Source organism: Leptonychotes weddellii, chromosome 11, assembly GCF_054177405.1.
Source record: "Leptonychotes weddellii isolate Sample4059 chromosome 11, ASM5417740v2, whole genome shotgun sequence".
NCBI lineage: Eukaryota > Metazoa > Chordata > Mammalia > Carnivora > Phocidae > Leptonychotes > Leptonychotes weddellii.
The window spans coordinates 58,772,897-58,797,826 of record NC_138379.1 but is presented as its reverse complement, the minus strand read 5'-3'; the positions used below and the strand labels follow the sequence as shown (position 1 = coordinate 58,797,826).

The following is a 24,930-nucleotide window of genomic DNA, read 5'->3' as shown; positions in this document are numbered from 1 at the left end:
CTCATTAATAGCCTTTTTGATTTTGACTTGGTTAGATTTTAGTTCTTTTATTTCTCCAGAAAGCGTTTCTCTAATATCTTCCATGCTTTTTTCAAGCCCAGCTAGTATCTTTAAAATCATCATTCTGCACTCTAGTTCTGACATCTTACTAATGTCTGTCTTGATTAGGTCCCTGGCAGTTGGTACTGCCTCTTGTTCTTTTTTTTTGAGGTGATTTTTTCCATCTTGTCCTTTTGTCCACAGGAGAATAGATGAATGAGAGAACAAAATGCTAACAGGGTAACAACGTCCCCAGAAAATATACACTAAGCAAATCAGAAGAGACCTGAAACCTGGGTAAAAGAAAGGGAAAGAAAGAAAAAAGAAAAAGATAAAAACAAACAAACAAACGAAAACAAAAACAAAAAAAAAACACAGAATATGATCAAATATGATCAGCCTGGTGCATAGATCAGTGCCACACACTAGATTTTGGCAGTATTTTGGTCTGTTAGAAGAAAGTGCCTCCCAAAATTTTAAAAGAAAGAAAAACTTATATATGTACAAAAATAAGGGTAAATATGATGAAGGGATGGAATATGACTCTTAAGTTGAAAATTATAGAAGATTTTATAAAAGGAATTGATAAGGAGTTGGTTGAAAAAAGAAAGAAGATTTTTTTAAAAAAAAGGTAAAGAATGTGATTAGGCAGGAGACTAGAATAAAGCCATACACCAGAGATTTATGGTATATTTTGGTCTGTTAGAAGAAACTGTATCCCAAAATTTTAAAGAGAGAACAACTTATATATATATATATATATACCAAAAATAAGGTTAACTGCTATGAAGGGATAGAATATGACTCTAAAAATGAAAAATAAAAAAGATTTTTTAAAAAAGGGATTGATAAGATGTTGTTTGAAAAAGGGAAAAAGAAAAAGTCAAAAAAAAGAAAAGAAAATTAAAAAACAAAATTAACTTTGAAAGACTAAAGAATCATGGAAAAAAAGCCATGAATACTATGTGCTGTATTCCCCTGGTGCTGGTGTTCTGCCGTTCTCATTGATCGGTAAACTTGGTCTTGGCTAGCTATTCTTGCTGATCTTCTGGGGGAGGGGCCTGTTGCCCCCGTGGCTCCCAGATGTCTTTGCCGGTGGTGGAATTGCCCCGCCCTTGCCGGTCTGGGCTAAGTAATCTGCTCGTGTTTGCTCTCGGGAGCTTTTGTTCCCTGCAAGCTTTCCATGCAGCTTTGGAGGACGAGAGTGAAAATGGCGGCCTCCCAATCTCCGCCCCAAAGAGCCAAGAACTGTGGGTCCCCCTCCTCTTGAGCCCCCAGAGAAAAACAGTCAGTCACTCCTATCTCCCCAGTCTCCAGCCACACTCCGTGCTCACCCGGCCTGTGACCGAGCATTTCTATCTCTGGCACACAACTCGGTGTGGAGTCTCCAAACACAGCAGATCTCTGCAGTGTGCTCCCGCGCCGCTCCTCCCGGGGGAGGAAGGGGAGTCTCCCCAGATCTGCTGCTTGTTGGGTCCCTGCTGGAAGAGCAGTGGCCCGACTGTGCCGCGGATCAGAGGTTATGGCAACCCCGAGCTGAGAGCCCACTCCTCAGCTCCATCTTTGCAGCCAGCTTCCCTCCTCTGATACCTGGGAGCTCTGCCACACTCAGGCACCCCCAGTCTTTCTGTGACCCCGAGGGTCCTGAGACCACACTATCCCAGCAAGGGTTTCACCCCCCGCTTAGCCACTGGAGCGACGTCCCTCAGCAGAGCAGACTTCTAAAAGTTCTGATTTTGTGCTCCGCTGCTCTATCGCTTGCCAGTAGCACTGACGGAGGCCCCCTCCCCTGCCATCTATCTTCCCTAATATCGCCTCGGATTCACTTCTCTGCACGTCCTACCTTCCAGAAAGTGGTTGCTTTTCTGTTCAGAGAGTTGCTGCTATTCTCTTCTTTGATCTCTTGTTGAGTTTGTAGATGTTCAGAATGGTTTGATTCCTATCTAGCTGAATTCCTGGTACCAGACAAAATTTAGGTCTCCTACTCCTGCGCCATCTTGCTCCTCCCTGCATCATTAGTTTTTTATGTAGTGTTCCATGATTCATTGTTTGCGTATAACACCCAGTGCTCCATTCAGTATGTGCCCTCTTTAATACCTATCCCTGGGCTAACCCATCCCCCTACCCCCCTCCCCTCTAGAACCCTCAGTTTGTTTCTCAGAGTCCATAGTCTCTCATGGTTCGTCTCCCCCTCCGATTTCAAAGCTTTCTTTTTACATTATATCCTGCTGCTTTCTGGGACAACAATGTTCCAGTCTCAAGCCTCAGACTTAGTACCTGGAGGTGCCAGAATGAAAGCATTTGATTATGCCAAAAATGAATTATTAAATAGATAATTTCTGCTCATAGTTATCACTCGATAAATGTGACTTTAACTTGATTTGAGTAAGTCCAGCAAATCCTGTGGACACACAGCTTATCCGATATGTGTCCCAGTCTTCTAATCTGTAAAATAGATTAATAATATATCCACCTCCCAGCATGTACTCAGGGTGAAATGAGGTTATTCATGAAGCATACATAGCATAGTACTCGACTAAGTGTTCAATAGTAAATGTTCTATATGTGTTAGCAAGTATTACTATTAATATTTTGTGTCTGATGGGCCATTTTTCTTCTCAAACTGATGTATGAGAAAGTATTGCAACTGAAGGCTGCTATGTCTTCATTAATGGGGTTTATAAAGTCTGGCAAAATGATAGTTTTTATGCTTATGTTTATTTTCTTTTCAAGACTGATTATTGGTACTCTATCACTGTTTCAGTATAGGACTCACAGTGAGGGAAATTAAAAAAAAAACACTATATTAAAGCCAAACATTAATAGAGGCAAAATCTAGGAATGCTCTGATTCTTTATAACCATTAGTGGTAAGTCATACATTACATATTGAAATTGGCAATGTATCACAAGAGTGGTAAACTCTAAGAAAAATCTTGGGAACTGTGCCTGGCTGGTACTAGTGTTGTCCGTATTGATTAGGTCCCTGGCAGTCGGTACTGCCTCTGGTGTGGGAGAAGAGATAGGGATGGTGAACTCACATTCCTCCAGGAGCCAGGTAGTTAAGGAGATGAGTAAGGTAGGTGGCAAACTGGAGAGTGTGCATATGTGCCATTGAAAGACATTTACAGTTAAAAATAAATAAATACCTGTGGGCCAAACATACCACATTGCATCTGCTTGTTCATAATTTTTGAAATTTAGAGAGAAAGCACTGGCTATGCAGCAAGGAGACTTGCGTCTTCATTCTTTCCACAGACATTTATAGAGAGGAGTGTGGTGCAGCAGGTTAAGAGCAAGGGCTCTGGGGCTCCAGTCAGGCTTTGCGGTTTAATAGCGTTGACTTTTCAGGGGTCAGAGAAGGATCTAAGAATGGGCTGTGGAACCAGGTGCTGAAAGTTTGACTTGCTAGCTGTGTGACCCCGGGAAAAATTTTAAACTCTCCATCCCTCGGTTTCCTCACCTGAGTTTTTGTGAGGATTAGCTTAGTTCATTAAGGTAAAGTACATAATGGTCACTAAGTTTCCACAGGTGTCAGCTAACTTTGGTAATCTTGTTTAGAGACTTCTTATGCACCAAACACTGTGCTGGGAGCCAGGAATACAAACATAATAAGATAAAATCCATTTTTAAGGACACAAATGATAGACACTGGTAAGTGCCAGGTAGGTAGAAAGTGCCAAGGAGCCCTGATGATACATTTCATAGTGCTGAGAGAAGGCTACTCAGAAGAGATAATGTTTCTAGACACAAGAAAGTATGCAAACAGCAAGAGGTAGTCTGTATGATGCCAGGCAAGTCACTTTCCTTCCCTGTTGCCTTGATTTCTGTATGCGTCAAAGAGAGCAGGTTGAACTAGTAATATCTGATTTCCCTGGGAAGTGGCAAGCTTGGGGATACTTCATGGCTGAGGTGGGGTTCCTGAGGCTGCTAGAGGGATGACAGATCAGGGAAGAGAGCTGTAAGGTATGAGGCCCCCGGGGCTACAGAGGAGAGGGGAGAAACGGGGTAGGAAATGAACTTGGACATCTAGTGTCTGGAGGACAGGGGCTGAGGCAGGGCTATGGTGGGGCAGGGGGGAGCTTATCAGAGGGATACAGTCTTTGGAACTGCTTTTACCTGTGAACTTTACTCTTCTTCACCAGTATCTGTATGCTAACATTGTGACTCTGTCCTGTCGTTGAAGTGAGTGTCATTATGGCTCCATCTGTCCTTCCCAGTGTGTTAGGTAGACTAAAAGTAACTTTTAGACAATAGAACATCACGAGGACCCGGTTTATCTGAAGCGCATACTCCAGTGTAAAGCCATGGGGTTTGGATTCAGGCAGACCTTTGCTTGAGCACTAACCAACTGTTGGTCATACCCTCTAAGAAGTCAGCAGGGAGAAGGAAAAGAAAATACAGAAGCTCCAAGGATTGGAGCTGGAAACCAGGTTCTGCCCCTTCCTGTCCCGGACACCTCTGTGTGTCATTTAGCCTCTGTGCACCTCACTTACCTCATCCATAAGAGGAGGGCAATGCCTCCCACCTCAGCTTTATTGTGAAAATGAAATGAAATGCCAACCTGAGGACAATGTCTGGGATAGAGGGCTCAGTTTAGAGGAGCCCCAGTAGAAGCTCATGACTGGGAGGAAGCAGTTATCAAAAGGATGGGGGGAGCGATATTAGGGGTGAGGGAGGAGAGAAGTACAAAGCAGAGAAAGCTACAGGTATCTGCTCTACCCGCCCCATTTAGATATGAACTAAAGCAAATGAAAGCAGGCAAACTGTTTAGCACTTATGTGCTCAATAAACAAGTACTGAATCTTAGAGAAAGGATTTGAAAACCCCTGTTATGCGTGAGACTTCTTCCAGTGGTGGTGTTATCCTGGGGGCCATCTGCTCTAATTAAAACTTCACAGGGCTGAGGAATTTAGTGCCCTAACCTCAGAGCCCCTGGTATATTTGGTGTTTTGTTTGAGGTTGATGCATTTGGAAAGATTAGAGGAGGATGAATTCTTTGCCAGTTTCTAACTAGGCAGATGTGAAGGGTTTCTGCTAGAATATTTTTGCTCTCTGGCACCGGGGGTCAGAGATTAAATAATTTGCCACCAGACAGATGTTCTGAAGAGCTAATTAAAAAACTGACAAGTACCCAAAACCTCAGATGGATTTCTATGCCATCCTTTACAGGAAGATTACAATCACTACAGCTTAAAATCTCTGTATTAAATGATATTTCCAGAAAGTTCACTACTGAAATAAAAAGAAGTGTCATTAAAGACATTTTTAATTATACAAGTGTGTCTCAAATCTGGATGCACGTTATAAAGAAATGGAGAATCTTTTTAAAAATATCCATGCTGGGCCCCATCCCAGACTCTCAATGTCCGGGAGAAGGGCCCCAGCAATAGATTTTCTTTTTAACTCTTCAAATGATTTGAATATGCAGCCAGGATTGAGAACTACTGATTTAGAAATAGAACTACTTTAATATCTGTCTTAATCCTGGGAGACACTGCAATGTAATGTGTGGGAACAGGATAGGAAGTGGAATTTGGCCAATCTTAGCTGGATAGACAGATTGACTGAGATTACATACTGCTCTGGGCAAGTTACCTAACTTTGTTAAAGGTTAAAGTTTCTTTACTTTTAAAATATAGCTATTAGCTTTTTAATAGATTTTTATGAGGATTGGATGTGAGCATTATTTCATAACTAAAGCACCTCCATATGCTCAGCATGGAGTAGACAATAACAACAATAATAGTTACTACCATTTGTTTTTACTAAAATGCTTTGTTAGGAATTTTAAGCCTTTTTCTCAGGCATGCTTACTGATATGAATGAAAAGGTTCTGAACAGAGGCACAAAGATGAGCACACATAAACCTAACACAGTCTGCACAATAGACAATCTTGTCACAGTGCAATTTATAAATAAATCATCCAGATTCAGTCTAAGTGTACATATCTTTTTTTTTTTTAAGATTTTATTTATTTGAGAGAGAGAGAATGAGAGAGAGCGAGCACATGAGAGGGGAGAGGGTCAGAGGGAGAAGCAGGCTCCCTGCCGAGCAGGGAGCCCGATGCGGGACTCGATCCAGGGACTCCAGGATTATGACCTGAGCCGAAGGCAGTTGCTTAACCAACTGAGCCACCCAGGCGCCCTAAGTGTACATATCTTGAAAGTCATGGAATATATAAATTTCTTCCTGGAGATGTTACTACTCTCTAGAATAAATGCAAATAAAAACTCCCAGGTCATATTTTGCAATTAAGCCAGCAGCTATGTGTTTTCACAACACCTAGAAAATGTGGACTTGGCTGTGTCCGCTTGGATGCCAAGTAGCTCAGTTAATTATATTGCAGTATAATTGCCCAAAGGGTCTGAGCTTGTAGTTCTACCAGGCAGGCTTTGATTATCCATGCTAGCCATGGACAGAAGGAGAGAGGAAGTGTGCTCTGTCTTGCCATTCCTTCTCCAAGTTTAGGCCCTTGGCTATGACCTCAATGGTGTATAGAAAGACAGTAGGACCAGCAATACAAATCAGTTTTGCTGGAGGTTCTGACCGAATGCTCTTACTTTTTTTATGCTGGAAACATGTGCTCTGAACATAATGTTCCTTATTTATTTGGTGAACTATTTTGGAGGAGCTGAGACGAGGGTCTGTCTCCAAGCGTGTGCTCTCAACATTTTTACCTTGCTTTCTGTAAGCATATGGTAAATATTGTGGTAGGTATTCCTGTTGGGTCTTCTCCCTGGACTCACCCCTGGCCCCACAACTAACTAGTGTGTGTCTTGAGGTCAGCCAATTACCCTGTCTCCTCAGGTGCAAAATGAAGAAATAGAAAACACACATTCTTGTGTTCTACTAATGATTAAATGAGAACATTGTGATAACATTTATTGAATGTGTATGCTATGCCCTTGTCTGAGTATTTGTCTAAGTAGTTTATGTGTTCTAAATATGAATATGTATTAACTTACAATCACCTGTAAAGTAGATCTCTTAATTCCCTGTTGACAGATGAGGATGCTGAGACACGTAGAATGGTTAAAGTAATTCTTCCAAGGTCAAGTTTGGCTTCATGCCTGTGCTCAAAACACTACGTGTCAGGCCTTTTTGTTGAATGCATGTGGTAAATAATAGTGTTTGCTCCTCTTCCAAGCTTCCTCTTTCAATTTCTAATCTGAACTAGGTATGCCATGGCAACAGCACCATGGGGTTCATCGATAGGTATTTACTAAATACTCACTGTTAGATTAATTGATCAAACGGAGTGCTAAGAGTCTGTACAGTTCTGTGTAGTCATGGATGCATATCATATTGTGTCTATTGACACTTCACCTGCAGAAAACCCTTAGTGACTCTACCTGGCCCCCTTAGCATTCAAGGCTCTACAGTGATCTAGCGCCGGATGCCCTTTTCCAACCTCACTGTATACTCTGCTGTTTACACAAACCTTGCTAGTGTTTAAGCTCAGTTAAGGATGGGACTTATTTTATCATCTTTTTCTTTGTATGTATACTACTTAGTGGGAATCTGAATAATATCAGTTGAATGGGCGAATGAATATCGCTCAGCCATCATGAGCTGCCACGTTGTTTGTATTGTTCATATATACGCCACCTGAAAGCAGGCACTAACACTCCATGGCTCTGATGGTTTCCTTTGTTGACAGCCCCAACCCCCATGGTCCCATGTCCTAGTCCTGACACCAATTAGCCTCTACTAGGTGTGTTAAACTTCACAAACAACTTCAGCAGCATCATCTTATCTTTTATTAAAATGATCCTGCTAGGCTGCCATGAATTGGGCTTCGGTTTTTGTTGTCTTTCTTATAATGCTGATGAATATTCATAGATTTGTCCACACTCGCATTTCACTCACCTCATTAGATTTTGCTAATTTGCACATTAAGGAAAGAAAACCCTACTTAAATGTCATGTTAATATACGAGTGGAGGTTTAAAGAATACTACTGACTAGTTTAACTTAACATTGTATGTGAAGGGGGCCCATTTTAATGCTTAAAACGTGTTTTTCCTACCATATACACATGTTTTTCTTCCAATGTATGAAAGAGAAAGGAACTAAGATTTATTTAGCACCTACTGGTCCTAGCACTGTGGTAATAACTTTTATTTGTTATTGCACTTGATCTTCCAAACAATCTTGGAAAGGAATATAGCATGATAAGAGCCATGCTTTGATGTTAGAAAGACGTAGGTGTGAGTCTGGCCCCAACCCACCCACTGCGTGATCTTGGGGAAGTTCCTTAATGATGCTGGCAGGCCAGGTCCAGGGACCCAGAGAGGGTCCTTCAGGACCAGCCCAGAGGGTCTTTGGCTGTAGGATGGAAATCAAATGTGAGCCAGCAGGAGGTGAGAGCAGTGTTTATTGAAGATATAGAGTGAACAGATATAGATGGAGTGTCCAGGAGACTTGGAAAGAAAAAGAACATGAGTTTTGTCTTTGTTCAGGGTCTGGGGGTTTTTATTGAGGTCAGTGGTCTGGTGTACGTGCCCTCAGGCATCCAGGAACTGGTTAAAACAAAAATGAGAGCCCAGGTGTCATTCCTTGAAGCCAGGGGTCCTTGGTGTCAAGATGTCTGGAATACGCATGTGATAGCTTCGACTGGTCATCCTCACCTGGTCTTTCCTTAGGTGTGATCTATTCTAGAGAAATCATTAACTCCTGGTCCCTTACAAGGAGGACATATGCTGTATGCATCCTGAGGCATGTGTAAAGTGGGGTGGGGTGCAGGTCTTATCAAGAATAGAAGGAGGAAAAGGAGCACAAAGCAGATTTCTATGGAATCCTTTAGTTTCCCTGTCTCATTCATCTACCTAAATTTAAGTTTTCTTATCTGTAAACAGATATAATGACATCCTATGTTTGGTATTTGAGGTAAGATTTTGTTGTCTTCTTCCCTATACACAAGCAGTAGCCAAATGGGAACCCAAGTGTTGGTTTATTAATGGCTGGGCAAGCACTTCAAAACCACTCAAATGTAGGACTTCTTCAGTGAAATGTGTTGGCCCATGAGGCCAAGCCCTGGAAGGCTGAGTGAGGCTACCCATTCGCACTTTCCTAAAATTGGAGACAGTAGAGGACCTGGACCAGGCTTCTAATTGGTCACATAAACAAGTGACTGGGCTCAAGAGCAGACGTTGAGCTGCGTCTCTCCCAAAAGCCAGGCCCCGTCTAGGTCAGATTACTGCCTGAGAGCAGATAGTTCAAGTGTGACCCCCTGGGCATGACACCAGGCAGAGGAAGATGGCAGAAGGCATGCCAAGCGTGGGCAATGACTTGAAGGCACAGTAACCCACCCAGTAGGAAACAGGGCAGGAGGAAGCTGATCTCTGTGGACTGGTTTCCATGGAATGAGGCACATACTTGAGCTAAAGGTAGCAAGGCCATCCCTAGGCCTAGCCTAACAATAACAATAAGATCAGTAAGAAAAAACAGACTCTTACCTTATAGGGCTTTAAATGGGATTAAGTAAGATTATGTGTATAAAGTACCCAGCATGTACACATTGTGCAAGCACCAATGACCACTATCCCCTGTAAGGAGAAGCAATTTTTTATTAAGTAAGTATTGTCATCAAGACCATTGCATAGATGAGGAATGGAAGGCTCAGAGACATGAATTCTGGTCTGGTATAAAAACCACCACCACCAAGAACATGACAAACAACTAGAATTTTACCTTGTTTTAGATTTAGAAAAAGCATTTTCTCTAAAGCTCTGTAAATGAGAGAAAATAATCAGTCTATTTCCTGGGAGTCCAAAAATTACCTTAAGCTTTTGTAGCAGGTGAACTCAGGACTGGACTTGAAGGATGAGGAACATGCTAATGAATATTTACATCTAATGCCATTAGCCATAGATACCATTTGGAGACCATCACTACCTCTTACATTTCCCGTGTAGTATGACTTCAAGCGGTGACCTCAAAATAGATCAACAACTCTGACATACATACAAAATTCAGAGATAGGTAGTTATACTTCAGACTGGACAAGGTCTTGTAGAAAAACAATTTGATAAAGTCCTTATCTCTTTATATTGACTATGAGGAAACAGGTTCTACAAATTTGACTTTACTGGAGATTGAGGTTTTTTGTTTAGTATGCCAGTAGTAAATATTCTGTATTTCTCAGTTTTCTGATTAGCAGAGGGATAAAAAAAGCAATTTAATCTAGGGCAACTGAGTAAACAATGTATTTTATTTTATTTTTTAAAAGATTATTTATTTATTTATTTATTTATTTATGTGTGTATGTGAGAGAGGGAGAGCACAAGCAGGAGGGGCGGAGGGAGAGAGAATCTCAAGCAGACTCCGTGCTGAGCACAGAGCCTGACGTGGGGCTTGATCTCACCATCCTGAGATCATGACCTGAGCCGAAACCAAGAGTTGGATGCTTAACTGACTATGCCATCCAGGTGCCTCAATAAACAATGTCTTTTAGATTTAAATGTTTGTCCATGTTTTCCCCAAATTGAAGCTTATTTTATTCTTGAAAACATATTCAAATTTCTGATTTCATGTTTTCCTTTGAAGAGTTATATCCGTCTGGATTGTCTAGGGAATATCACAGTGATGATCCTAAATCTCAGTGGCTTGAAACAACAAGGTCATAATTTTCACTCAGCTACATACATCATCATGGGATACTTGGCTCCTCTTGATCCTCATTCATAGACCCAGGCCAAGAGAATTTCCATCTCTGTACTTCTATGATTGCAGAAGTAGGGAGAAAAGAATTGCCTTTTATTACTTCTATAGGAAAGTGAGACATGTCATTTTCCCTCACATTTCATTGTCCAATGAAAGTCACATGTCCATGACTGACTCCAAAGAGCTCAGAGCAGTGCACTCCTACCATTTGATCAAAAGGCAGCCAGCCAGAAAATACTTGTGAAATCACTGCTGACCACTAGAAGAGGTGTCTTATTATTCCTATTTCCTATCAAGGTCACAAAAGTAGTATGTGGCAGAGGGCAATTATGAACCTAAGTTAACCCCTAAGACTTATGTGTCTTACATAATATTATGCTATAGTGTAAGAGTATGTAAAAATAAGAAAATTGCCCTCTAACTTAAATTCAGCCTACTAAAAGTAAGTGAGCCCACCAAACACTGTTTCTCCTAAGGGACAAAACAAGTATGTTTGCTTTTGTGAAGGACTAAAAAGTAAGGTCTTGGAAGGAATGAGAGTGAGGGGGATAGAAAGAGGATAAATGGATAGGGTACAGAAGAGGTATTTAAATGAATTGCCAAAAAATATTGCCCTTTGTCACATATAGGTCCCTGCTCCAGCATTATTTTAGAATATTGATAAGAAAAGCTGTTTGTTTTTTTCCCCTCTGTAGGAGAATATCAACATTGATGAAGCCTCCAGATGCCTGGTGAAACATATACTTGCAAACGAGTGTGACCTAATGGAGTCCATTGAGCCGGACATCGTGAAGCCCCATCTCACGTCGCCCAAGATTGTCAGCTGCTCCAGCTGTGCCAAATCCTAGTAGGCTTCTTTGCTGGCATCTGACAGAAATAATCCCATTATCTCATGTCTCAATTCTTACCAATTTGAGTAAATGTCAGGATAGGGATACACGTGTGGCAAGCCAAAGATCTATGCTGGTACCTTTCCTTTAAGAGAGAAAAATAGCAAATGTTCTTTTTTATGTTTTTCCCAGCATCAGCACAGTGTTTACAGGCTTGTTAAATATTTAGTCTGTTACAAAATTCTGTCTTGTAGCCAACCACAGTTCTGCAGGGCCAGCATTGGCCCTGTTACTTGCTTCTTGAAATCAGCCAAGGCCTCAGGTCTTAAAGAGAAAGGGGAGAGGAGCAGACTAGCTGTCAAGTTAAGCCCTGGCTTTCACTTTGCTCCCTGGTGCCTTTGTCCAGATTTCAATACATTCTTTGCTGGGCTGACAGGCCTATTAAGTAGAAACAGTTTTTTCTCCAGAGATGACGTCCATTTTCAACAGACCGAAGAGTCATCTCCTGATTTAGCCCTTCAGAGTCATGTACACAGGTTTCCTGTGTTTTTGTGGCTTTTATTGTCACTCTCCATGCCCTAAATGTTGGCTTAACTGAAATCTGTATGAAAAGACCTGCCTCCCTATGTGCCTTTCTATTAGCTTTCTCTGACTCAAGCTGTGGGACTCTTCTGTTCATGTAATATATATTATATATATTTCCACAAGTGGAAAATAAAACATTAAAAGATGTTGTTTCCCTATTTCTGAAAAGGCTGTGTCTTAGTATTATGATTTTTTCTTTGACTGTGTATCCATGGTTCTCAAGACCCATTTCTAAAATTTTGTTTCAGAAAGGGGATGAGAAACATACACTTAAAGGAACTTCTGGGCACTATTATACTGAGATGAGTCTGTCTATTGTTCATATCAGCATTTAGGCCAAGCAGTGTATCTATATTTTCTTGGTTAAACAGAAGGATATATTATCATATCTTCTGGTCAAGAAAGTACCACACCCATTGACATGCAAAGAAATGACTAAAATATGCATGGTAATATTTTGGTTTACACAATGGTTATGGTGCTGAGATGCTGTGGGTAGCTACTACTTTTTAATGGCATTGAATGGCAGCATTGAGGGGCGCCTGGGTGGCTCAGTCATTAAGTGCCTGCCTTTGGCTCAGGTCGTGATCCCAGGGTCCTGTGATAAGCCCCACATCGGGCTCCCTGCTCCGTGGGAAGCCTGCTTCTCCCTCTCCCTCTGTTGCTCCCCCTGCTTGTGTTCCCTCTCTCGCTGTCTCTCTCACTGTCAAATAAATAAAAAAATTAAAAATCTTTAAAAAGAAAAAAAAAGTCCCCAGTGGGAATAAGCCCCTGGTTCTCACAGGGGAAACCTTCCATCTGACTCATCCTGTACGGGCTTCCTTTTCTTTTTTCCTCACTTCCTCTACTGGTCCTTCCTGGGTTCACATCTCAAATAAACTACTTTCACTCAAATCCTTGTTTCAGTGTCTTATGGGGGAGCCCAAACCCAGCCTAATTTAGCTGGGACAAAGATGGCCTAAGAAGCAGATTCTCAACACCAGCATCTTGAACTGAATCATTCAGCACCCAAGTGGTAGCAAGGACCCCCTTGCTGGTAAACAATGAGGTGGAACTAATCCCTAGCAAACTGTAGCACCATAATTACTAAGACTGTCATCAGGTGGATTGGGATAGAATATAGATGGAAAGAAAGTCTATTGCTCTTGTGTTCAAAAGACATGAGATTGTAGAGTCATTTAACTTCCAGAAACTCTGCAGGAGGAAACCTTATAGGCTTGAGTCATGATCTTCCTTTCCTTCAGCTACAGGATAGAGAGGATGGCTGCTGAAAATCAGGCCTAAGATTTGATTTTAGGAGAAACAGACTTTTAAAGGAGACTGACTTCATGGAGCTAGCAAGTCTCCTCCACTAAAATCAGAATTCTTGCAGGAAAGGAGTCAGACACTGCAATATAGAAGGAGATATTTGGATAGATGCTCTTAGGAGTCTTGACCCCAAAGATTCTTCTGAAACTGTGGTCCAGAAAAATAGGCCCTTACCCTTTCCTAGGGGAGAACAGCTACTTGCCATATCAATGCTCCACCTGAGTAGGATGTTTTATAAAGTGATGCTTTTCCTTCTCAAGTTCTGCCCTCATTGCTTTTAGACAAATAACTAAAATCAAGTCTCAGTATGAACTGAGTAGAAAAGTATCAAAGTTGTGTACTGCAGGATGAAATGGATTATTAATCAAATGAACTACAGAGCCTGGCTAATAAGTACTGGTAGGAATCTGGAGAATGTTCCTGATTTGGTCTTGAGATGCAATCAGGGAGGACAGAATGTAGCACCAGATGATAGATAATCTATTTCTATGAGAGCACTCTTTAATGAGTTAATTTTTAACATTCTGGCAAGTGAACTTGGAGATGATCCGAGTGTGCTACTAGAATAGCTCTTTGAAGCTTGGAAACAATGTTGGCCTAGAATAAATGATGTGGAGATGCCAGAACTACCTTGGCAAAGTATTAAAGGAGAGTTCCAAGGTCTCAGAGAGGTGGGCATATTATAATGTATTTATTTTGTGATGTCAGAGAAACTACCAGCTGATTATGTTCCTCAGGAAAGCCCAAAGACACTCCCTTCATGAATACAATAAGAAGTGTCCCCACAAAGGGATACCAGCATCAATGAGAAGCTCCGTGGTGGCTCTTCTCTGTACCAGATTTGAGATTGTAAATATGCTGTGTTTCACTGGGAATGACACCAACATGGTTAAGATTCACTATGTGGTACTCCTTTGACATGAAGTTAGTAGATTTAGTGCTGGGTCCTGGAGAGCTACCATCAAAGCTGTGAGTGGGAGTGAAGCCTCCTACTCTCACCTTAAATAACCAACGTAAGAAAGCGAGCTTTCCCTCATTACAACTCCAGGTTCTGCAGTGTCAGAGGTCTTGATAATTCTACCAGGAGACACTGTAAAGATTGGGCTAAATCTATAGCTTCAGCTGCTGCCTGATTATTTTTGCCTCCTCGTGCCTACAGGCCTGTTGTTGGAGAAGGTGTTACAACACAGGCAGGGCTAATTCATCCTGATTACCAAGAGGATAGGGTTGCTGCTAAATAATGAATGGGGAGGGATGAGCCTGGAAATCATGGGACTCATTGGGGTGCTTCTTGATGCTTCCATGCCTGGTGAGAACTGACAGCAATTGCGGTGATAACATCTTGATGAGGACATATAACCAGGGACTCATACTCTCAGGAATAAAACTGAGTTATTGCCCCACACAGGACCCTAGCCTAGGAGTGGGTTGGTCAGGGGAATGGAAGTGGTAAAGGAGGGAAATGCTGAGTATCAATTATCATCTCAGGAATCCTAACTACAGCAGTGGAGATTGTAGCTTGTCCTACCAAGCCTTTGTTATAAGTTCTCTATTTCTCTCTCACGCGCGGAATTATGACCAAACTTCCCTAAAAAATCAGTGAAAGGACAGACTGAACTTAACATGCAGCATAAGTGAATCTGAGATGCAAGGCATGGACTTGGTAGACAATAGAGAGGAAATGCCCATGTCCCCTCAGCACGTGGCTTCCAATTGTAATCCCCTGCAACTCTACCAGAGAGCATTCTCCGGATGCATGGGGTGTATTTGTCTTGCATGCTGGACAGACCAGAGTGCCACAGAGTTAGCACCTCCACGAGCAGTCTCATCTGAGGCTGACAAACAGAGAGGTAAGACCTTAAGAGTCCTCCCCTCCTCAGGTGAGATAAATCTGAGGTTTACTCTATGAGCTCTCAGAGGTCCCCACTGGGATTGAGGCAAAGTTTCACACAGTGGTGACTTGCTCATTATCACAACATTTTTGTTTTCCTTTCCTGTCCTGCTTCTCTACTCCTCTGCCAGTGGTTCCAAGGATCATCTCCCAATTAAGAGATTCTCATTTTTAAAAACATTTTATTTATTTATTTATTTGAGAGAGAGAGAGTGCAAGTAGAGAGAGGGAGAGGGACAAGCAGACTCCACACTGACCACAGAGCCCAACGCGGGGCTGGATCTCACCTCCCTGAGATCATGACCTGAGCCGAAATCAAGAGTCGGTCGCTTAACTGACTGAGCCACCCAGGTGCCCCAACGGTTTTTCATTTTTTTTTTTTAAAGATTTTAGTTATTTGCGAGAGAGAGAATGAGAGACAGAGCATGAGAGGGAGGAGGGTCAGAGGGAGAAGCAGACTCCCTACTGAGCAGGGAGCCCGATGTGGGACTCGATCCTGGGACTCCAGGATCATGACCTGAGCCGAAGGCAGTCGCTTAACCAACTGAGCCACCCAGGCGCCCCAAGGGTTTTTCATTTTTGATTGAGTTTCAACTGCTAATAGTTCTTAAAACATCAGATCATCCAGGCAGAAATTTTCATTACCATGGAATCTTTCACTGTTTTTCTTTCTAAACATCCACTGAAATGCGGTGTCTAGAATATGCATGGTAAGATTAGAACTGCCTTCTAACCCTAATCCACCACAGAATATTGTTATTTACAGTCTTCGAAATGAGAATACATTGATTTGATTCCCTTACTCCCTCAACAAATATTTATTGAACAATGACTATATTCCCAGCACTCGGTTAGGCACTTCTCTGGAAATATAAATGACTAAGTCGTGGTCTCAGATCTTTTATTTTTATTTTTATTTTTATTTTTATTTTTATTTTTTTCTGCAAGAGGATCCTATAATATTTAAAATATCTAATGCTTCACAATTTTGCATGTCATTCCCGCACAGACACTGTGCTAATCTTCTCTGTATCGTTCCAATTTTAGTATATGGGCTGCTGAGGTGAGCATCGTGTTCTCAGATCTTAAGGTAGGAACTCAAATATGTAAACAATTTACCAGGTATCAAGAGAGAAGTCAAATGTCCAAACCCAGATATCTCTTCTAAAAACATAAGTTGTTTTTAAATGCAGGGACTGTAGCTCCAATTATGTTTAAGGAAATAGAATATATGTGTCTACCATTCTCTTCCTAAAACACCAGATCTAGCCATACTAGACTATTTTGTTCAGCTAGCATTTCCTGCTGTTTACAATATTCTTTGCCCTTTTTTGGCCTGGAAATCCTACCCATTCTTCAAGGATTGGCATAATGGCACAGCCTTGTAGCCTTGTAGGTCTCTATAAGTAATTCAAATCTCTTTCCACACTTGCTTAGCTCTTGACTATCATCACTCACATGCTGCATTATAGTGATATATATACTGTTATTTATAGAATACATACTATGGGACAGTCACTGATACGTGAGCTTTCCTTTATTATGTCATTTAATCCCCACGACATGGAATTACTCATCTCCTCATTTTATATATGTAGAAATTGAAGGACAGAGATACTGAGCCACTTGCCAAAACTCACACAGCTACAGACTGAAAAGGCAAGGATTCCAACCCCGGGAGCATAATCACAATGTCCCTGCTCTTAACTGTGACGCTAAACTGTCTCCTCTTAGATTTCTGGTGGGGGCAATGTTCTGAATACTGAGCACAATAGTCAGCCCAGGAAATGCCAATAGAGCTTACCATATGCCAGACACTACTAAGCACCTCTCTTATGTACTGGGAGAGGTGATGTCCTCTTGTGATAATACATGAAAAACACTTAGCATAGCGCCTAAACCATATCACATAATTGATACATGTGGTTATTATGATATATTCTGTCTGCTTAGTTATTTATTAAATCCAAGTAGTGGGAATAAAGCTGTAATATAAAAATGGCAGATATTTTTGGAAGTATCAAAATTAGGACAATAACAAATCTATAGAGATAGAAAGGAGATTTGTGGTTGCCCAAGCTTAAGGGGATTAGGTGTGACTGCTAAAGGGTATAGGTTTTCTCTTATGGGTGGTGTAATGATCTAAAATTGATTGTGGTGGGGCGCCTGGGTGGCTCAGTCGTTAAGTGTCTGCCTTCGGCTCAGGTCATGGTCCCAGAGTCCTGGTATCGAGCCCCACATCGGGCTCCCTGCTCGGCAGGAAGCCTGCTTCTCCCTCTCCCACTCCTCCCATTGTGTTGCCTCTCTCACTGTGTCTCTCTCTGTCAAATAAATAAAATCTTTAAAAAATAAAATTGGTTGTGGTGATCCTCGCACAACATTATGAATTTATGAAAATCCATTGAATGGTATACTTTAAATGGGTGGAATGTATGATATGCAAATAAATAATAAAGTCGCTGTAAGAAAAAACTAGGGCCGTAGGAAAAAGCGGTGTGGGTTATCGTTTCCCCTAGTGCATTATCTTGACCCTCCATGGAGAATTGTCTTGCTGTTAGTCCCTGGGGAAGGAATCTCACGAGGTGGCCTTTACCACTGCTGGCATCTGCCAGGGTAGTCTTCACTTCTGAATTCATGACTTGCTCTCTGATGCTGGAACTAGGGTTATACCTGGATTTGGATTCAGCTGCATCTGAGCTGTTTGGGTATGAAAATATCCTTTGTTTTCTGGGCTCCCCAGGCACAGAATATTCCCCAATATTAGAAAGGAGTGTAAGAAATCCCAGCAAAAAAGTCAGAGGGGCTGATGGACTAAGCTTAGGTAACTCTCAAAGATGAGGACAAAATATGTCTGGGAAGTATATACACACCATCTCACTTGATCGGTCTGAAAATTTCTATTTCAACAAACCAACTTATTTTATTCAATTGTATTGATTTTTGGAATATCAATCCCCAGGCCCAGGCCTTAGTATATTCCTAAGTGCAATGTACTCCTTGAAACTGTAATTAATGGTAGACATAAGACTCTGGAATTCAAATTTCCAACTGGCCCAGATTATGCTTTCTATTAGAACAAAATGTTCTTACAAAAGGGCTTAAAGAAAGCTTATGAAAGTGTTTTTTTTCTAAATGTGAAATATCAAAGCATTCTATTACTTCTAATACAATACACTGTTTTCCGTTTTTTTCTTGGACTGCACTTTTAAAAAGTTACTTTACACCAGATGTATAACATCAGTCAATTTGTATTCCCTGAACTGAATCAAACAGCTGTCAAGTGACTGCTCTGAACAAGTTGCTGCAATTGGTGTGTTTAAGTAGATCCCATGTCAAAGTCTCTACTACAATGCATAGTGCTTACTCTATATTAGTTTCTTTCCTTTCTCTGTGATAGTTGTTGTCATGGAAACATGAGAACTAAAAGTCATGGGTCCCTGCTCTTTTAGTTTTGCTATTTCCTTGGGGAGATGGGGATGGGTTAACAAGACAAGCAAAAGATATGGTTATGGATCAAAAAAAGGTTGTTTCTGTCTCTACTACATGACAGTCTTCATTTTTATTTTATTATTATAATAAATGTTAATAATTATGTATTGCTCAGGTCTTATATCTTTTCCAAACAAAATGCCATTTCATCACCATGATCTCCCTATGGGGGTGGCGGGTGATTTCACGATTTATGGATAAGAATATGGGATGACAGAGAACAATGGCCACATATATCAGATGATTCTGGATGGGATTTTTAGTCAATGTATCTGCCCTTTTGGCCACAGTGGGCTAATCAGAGTACCTCATTCTTCCTTGCTAAAGTAACAGATCTAGGGGTGTGCTAGTGATTCAACTAAACCACTCAAAGTTCTCTCTTGAGCCTTCCCCTCCAAAGCTTTAAGAAAGGGGGCCATGGGAAATGGTCATAATTTTCTCACACCACAGGACGTGTGACAGTTAGGTGAGCACATGCCAATATGGATGAAGAGTCAAGAATGAGAGAAAGGAGAGCAGGAAGAAATGAAAACCTGATCTGAGTCCCTTAGCCCAGCTGTGCCTGAATCCTGGCTTAACCTTTAACTTGCATGATGCAATAAATTCCTCTTTGGTTTCTCTGTTCAGGGCAGATTGAGTTAATTTTCTGCCACTTGTAACTCAGACGCCCCCAACTAATATGGCCACATGGTCATTAAAAGTGGAGCTAGTGATGTTGTGCATCTTTTATGTGTCTGTTTGCCATCTGTATGTCCTCTTTAGAAAAAGTCCATTCAGGTCCTCTGCTGTTTTTTAATTTGGATTATTGTGTGGTTTTTGTGAGCTCATTTGTATAAGTTCTTTATATATTTTGGATATCAACCCCTTTTGTATATAACATTTGCAAATATCTTTTCACATTCAGTAGGCTGCCTTTTTGTTTTGTTGATGGCTTCCTTCGCTGTGCAAAAGCTTTTTATTTTGATGTAGTCCCAATAGTTTAATTTTTCTTTTGTTTCCCAAAGGAAACAAATCTAGAAAAATGTTTCTATGGCTGATGACAAAGAAATGACTGCCTATGTTTCCTTCTAGGAATTGTATGGTTTCAGGTCTCTAACTTAGGTCTTTAATCAATTTTGAGTTTATTTTTGGGTATGGTGTAAGGAAGTGGTCCAGTTTCATTCTTTTGCATGTAGCTGTCCAGTTTTTCCAACATCATTTGTTGAAGAGACTTTTTTCTGTTGTATATTTTTGCTTCCTTTGTTGTGGATTCACTGACCATATAATCATGGATTTATTTCTGGACTCTCTATTCTATTTCAATGATCTATGTGTCTATTTTTGTGCCAGTAATATATTGTTTCGATTACTACAGCTTTGTAGTATATCTTGAAATCTGGGATTGTGATACCTCCAGCTTTGTTTTTCTTTCTTAAGATTGGTTTGGCTATTCATCAATAATTGACAGGGAAATGTAAGTTAAAACCACAACAAGATGTCACTTTACACGTCTCAAAATGGCTAAAATAAAAAACACAAGAAACAACAAGTGTTGGCAAGGTCGTAGAGAACAAGGAATCCTCATGCACTATTGGTAGGAATGCAAACTGGCATAGCCACTATGGGAAACAACATGGAATTTCCTCAAAAAATAAAAAAAAAGAATTACCAATTGAGTGCAGTAATTCCACTACTGGGTATTTACCCAAAGAAAATGAAAGCACCAATTTAAAAAAGATATGTACTGTATGGTGACTAACATAACATAATAAAATAAAATTTAAAAAATAAATAACAAAAAAAATATGTGCACCTCTATGTTTATTGCAGCACTACAATAGCCAAATTATGGAAGCAACCCAACTGTCCATCGGTAGATGAATGGGTAGAAAAGATGCAGTGTGTATATACACACACACACACACACACACAATGGAATATATTCAGCCACAAAAAAGAATGAAATCTTGCCATTTGCAATGACAAGGATGGAATTAGTATAATGCTAAGTGAAATAAGTCAGAGAAAGACAAATACCATATGATCTTACTCGTATGTGGATTTAATAAACAAAATAAATGAACAAAGAAAGGAAAAGAGGAGACAAAGAAACAAACAAACCAGACTCTTAAATCCAGAGAACAAAGCAGTGGTTGCCAGAGTGGAGGTGGGTGGCACGGGGGACGGTGAAATAGAAGACATTAAGAGTTTACTTATCATGATGAGCACTGAGAAATGTACAGAATTGTTAAATCATACTGTATACCTGCAACTAATATAACACTATATGTTAATTCTATTTGAATAAAAAAGGGGAAGTTAAGACTTGTACCCAATGTGTCTGTGTACATGGTCCTCCTAGTCCATGTTCTTGACCATAATGTTTATTTACAATAACAGCTCCCACTTAAATGGAAGACTCTTATAGGCATTGGAAGCTTTACTTCAAATAGTCTTCTAATAGGGAAATATGTAAAGACATAGTTGATGGAAGAACAGGTGCTTTATGCTAATAATAACTAAACAGTCAGTATCCCCAAAATAAATAGATAAATAGTGACAAGTTGGTTACAGAATAAAAATAAATCACATAAATACTTTTGGGGACTAGATGACGTTGTGAAATTACTGTAGAGGAAGTTTTTGGTTTTTTTTTTTAAGATTTATTTATTTGAGAGAGAGAGAATGAGAGAGAGAGCGAACATGAGAGGGGGGAGGGTCAGAGGGAGAAGCAGACTCCCTGCCGAGCAGGGAGCCCGATGCGGGACTCGATCCAGGGACTCCAGGATCATGACCTGAGCTGAAGGCAGTCGCTTAACGAACTGAGCCACCCAGGTGCCCTACTGTAGAGGAAGTTATAATAGATACATCATATCACATGTTGTATTTAAATTGACATTTAAAAATTAATATAAAATGCTTTAACCAGATGGTGTTTGCCTATAAAAATCAGGAGGTAATTATTCTTAAAAGTCCATAAAGTATGTTGCAGGAATCTCTCTTTCAGAGAGAGAGGGAGAATATTGAGTGGGATCAAAGAAGGATGGAAAATAAAAGATTTGTGAAAACGTAATGTGGGGTCATAGAATCTCCCAAAAGAAGCATAAGAAGGAATTTGATAAGTGCCTTAAATACTGATTAATTTTAACAGAAGTGATATTCAACTATAATCTTTGGTAAAAGAAACAAAGTGAGAGAGCAAAACTTAAGCTACATTTAGAAATGCTTTATTTAGACATAATTACACAAAGATCTACAGTGAGGCTATGGGGGATACAGTCACTTGAATATGACAAGAGAAGGAATAATGCTCAATCACAGGTACTGAAAAATCCTCATAGTGAATTATTATTTAAAATACCATTAATTTGGTACTGACTTTGTGCCAGAGATGTGCATACGCTACTTAATCTCCATAGCAACAGAGATATTTAGAGACTCCTAATCAGAGAGATATTTAGAGACTCTCCAAAGGTCACACAGTTAGCAAGTGATAGAGCCAGTCCTCAAACTCAAGACAAGCTTACTCAAAAGACTTTATTTTCAATATGCCTCCATGGGACCATATTTTATATGACTATAGGTTTAGATGGCACTGATTTTTAAGATGTATATTTCGTGGATATATCAGTTAAGATTCAGTAGAGAAACAGACAGGGAACATTTAACATAAGGAATTATTAACGAATAAAAGCAAATTAATTATGAAGAGAGTTAGAAGGCACTCTACAGGAATAGCAGGTGTAGGGAAAAGCCACCACTTCTGTGGCTGAAGGAAAGCATCCAAAGAAGGAAAATGCTTGGCAGAGCCTGCCCACTTCCCACCTCTTGCCCGAGGCTGACATCCAGACCTTGTTACAGAAGGTATTGCTGAGGTCCCTTGAATGGTGGAGGAATTCACTTGGTGCCTCATGCCTTGGCTGATGAGCAGAAAACCACTTGCTGGGAAGTTGCTTGATGGTGAGCCGCTGAAAGTCACTGGAGGGTGTGCACCAGTAGGTCTCCATCATTGCCAGGGCCTCTGGCAAGAAACCTGTCGGCTGGTAGGAAGGTGACCTCTGGCAGCACCGGTTCCAGGAAAACAGTCCCCTCCTTCCTACAGTATTCCTCTAGCACCCTGCACTGGCAAAGCCATCACACTGTGCCTGCTGGCAAAGGAGAAATGTTTGTAGTGTCCAGCTGTAGAATCAAAATGGCAGGAAAGGAGGGTGGATTTGGAACACAGAGGCAATAAGCTGATACCTGGCCAAGTGTATTAATCAGGATAAGTCATGATAACTGTGAAAACAAATAACTACAAACCACTAATGACAGCATAATGAAGGATCACTTCTGTTTAAATTAAGTCATGATCTGGTCCCAGGTGACTCTACCATGCTACCCTTCTACAAGCAGAAATTCAACTATTTTGGCTTCTTCCCTTGTGTGTCTCCACCACTTTTGGATTCCTCTGTTTCTGGATGTGCAATAGGGGAGAGAGAACATAAAGGATTGAGGAGCATACTCTAAAGCCAATCCTATAACATTTGCCCACAGTGAACTGACCAGAGCTTAGAACCTTCCACCGAGTTGTAAGAATGGCTGGGAAATGTACTGCAGGAAAATGAAATGGACAGTGAACAGGTAGCCTTGTCTCTCTGCCACACTAGATTTCAAATGCTTGGCCTGTCTGTTGTTACTGTTTAAGCCAGTTGTTGTACCTCTGAGTCTTAAAAAACTCATCTTTAATATAAAAATAATAAATTTGCCTCAAAGTAATGTTGTGGGATTTAAAGAAATATTATATAAAGCACAAACAAAAGGACCAATACATAGACATTCAGTAAATATGAGATTCCAAGATTGAAAGAGGGAATGGGATATGTGTTAAAAACTCAAAGTGGTGGTGACAGGAGGGAAAATATTCAATCTTTTAGTTTTATATTTGGATAACTAAAGTACCTAATATTTTTGTGATACAAATCTCAGATGATTTAAAAATCTTCTGTGGATGGGATAGGTAGAAGTTAATTTCACAGGATGGATTTGCAATGGAGGGGCAAAGCTGATGGGAGTAAAATGTAGAAGGTAGAAAGGTGCTAGGTGAAATGACATATCAGAATCTGGTGTGTGTCTTGGAGAGTAAAGGAGGATGGGAAGAGAAGAGAGTGATGATTTAGTACCTGTTAAAAGGGGCATGGTTGGGACACCTGGGTGGCTCAGTCGGTTAAGCATTTGACTCTTGATCTCAGCTCAGGTCTTGATCTCAGGGTCATGAGTTCAAGCCCCATGTTGGACTCCATGCTGGGCATGTAGCCTACTTAAGAGAAAACATGGGTTAAGGGAGGTTGAGAACTGCTGCTATAAATGCTTGTTAGGTATCTACAGTAGTCCCTGCCTTATCTGCAGTTTCATTTACTCCCAGTATGCCCTGGTCTGGAAGCAGATGATCCTCCAACAGTGGGATCAATAGTAACCTAACACTGCTGCTTCACAATGCCTATGTCACTCACTTTGCTTCATGTCATCACATGGGCATTTTATCATCTCACGTCATCACAAGAAGGGTGAGTACACAGTACAATAAGAAATTTTGAGAGAAAGTGCATTCACATAACTTTATTACAGTATATTGTTATAATTGTTTTATTTTATTGTTAGTTATTGTTAATCTCTTACTGTGCCTAATTTATAAATTAAACTTTGTCATAGGAATGTATGTATAGAAAAAACAGTATATATGGGTTTCTCATTTCAAGCATCCACTGTGGGTTTTGGAACCTGTTCTGGCAGATAAAGGGGAACTGCTGTACTCTATTTGAAACATTTAGAAGAGCCCCTAGAATCTTGAACTGAGTAAATGCTGTTATTATTCTGTTATGAATTAAAATTCACATTATCACAAGGCAAGACAATTATCACATATCCCTATGTGCCATGGGTTTTACTGTAGCAACCATACATACATTTAGATTTAGAGAGATTAGACCCTACACTTTTTTTTTTTAAAGATTTTATTTATTTATTTGACAGAGAGACACAGTGAAAGAGGGAACACAAGCAGGGGGAGTGGGAGAGGGAGAAACAGGGAGCCCGATGTGGGGCTCAATCCCAGGACCCCAGGATCATGACCTGAGCCGAAGGCAGACGCTTAACAACTGAG

At 40.6% G+C, this 24,930-nt stretch overlaps 1 protein-coding gene and 1 non-coding gene across 2 annotated transcripts in view; one reads left to right on the top strand and one right to left on the bottom strand.

Annotated features, from left to right (window-relative positions):
• Window positions 1–12,289, top strand: part of RAB38 (RAB38, member RAS oncogene family) — a 62,121-nt gene extending 49,832 nt beyond the window's left edge. Inside the window, exon 3 of the mRNA XM_081799009.1 lies at window positions 11,402–12,289. Coding sequence (XP_081655135.1) covers window positions 11,402–11,554 — 153 coding nt within the window. The 3' untranslated portion in view covers window positions 11,555–12,289. The remainder of the gene's footprint in view (window positions 1–11,401) is intronic.
• A 3,995-nt stretch (window positions 12,290–16,284) lies between these two features.
• On the bottom strand, window positions 16,285–16,391 carry LOC115938832 (U6 spliceosomal RNA). Its single transcript, XR_004073848.1, has one exon. It is a non-coding gene; the product is annotated as a U6 spliceosomal RNA (small nuclear RNA).
• Between the last annotated feature and the right edge of the window lie 8,539 nt (window positions 16,392–24,930).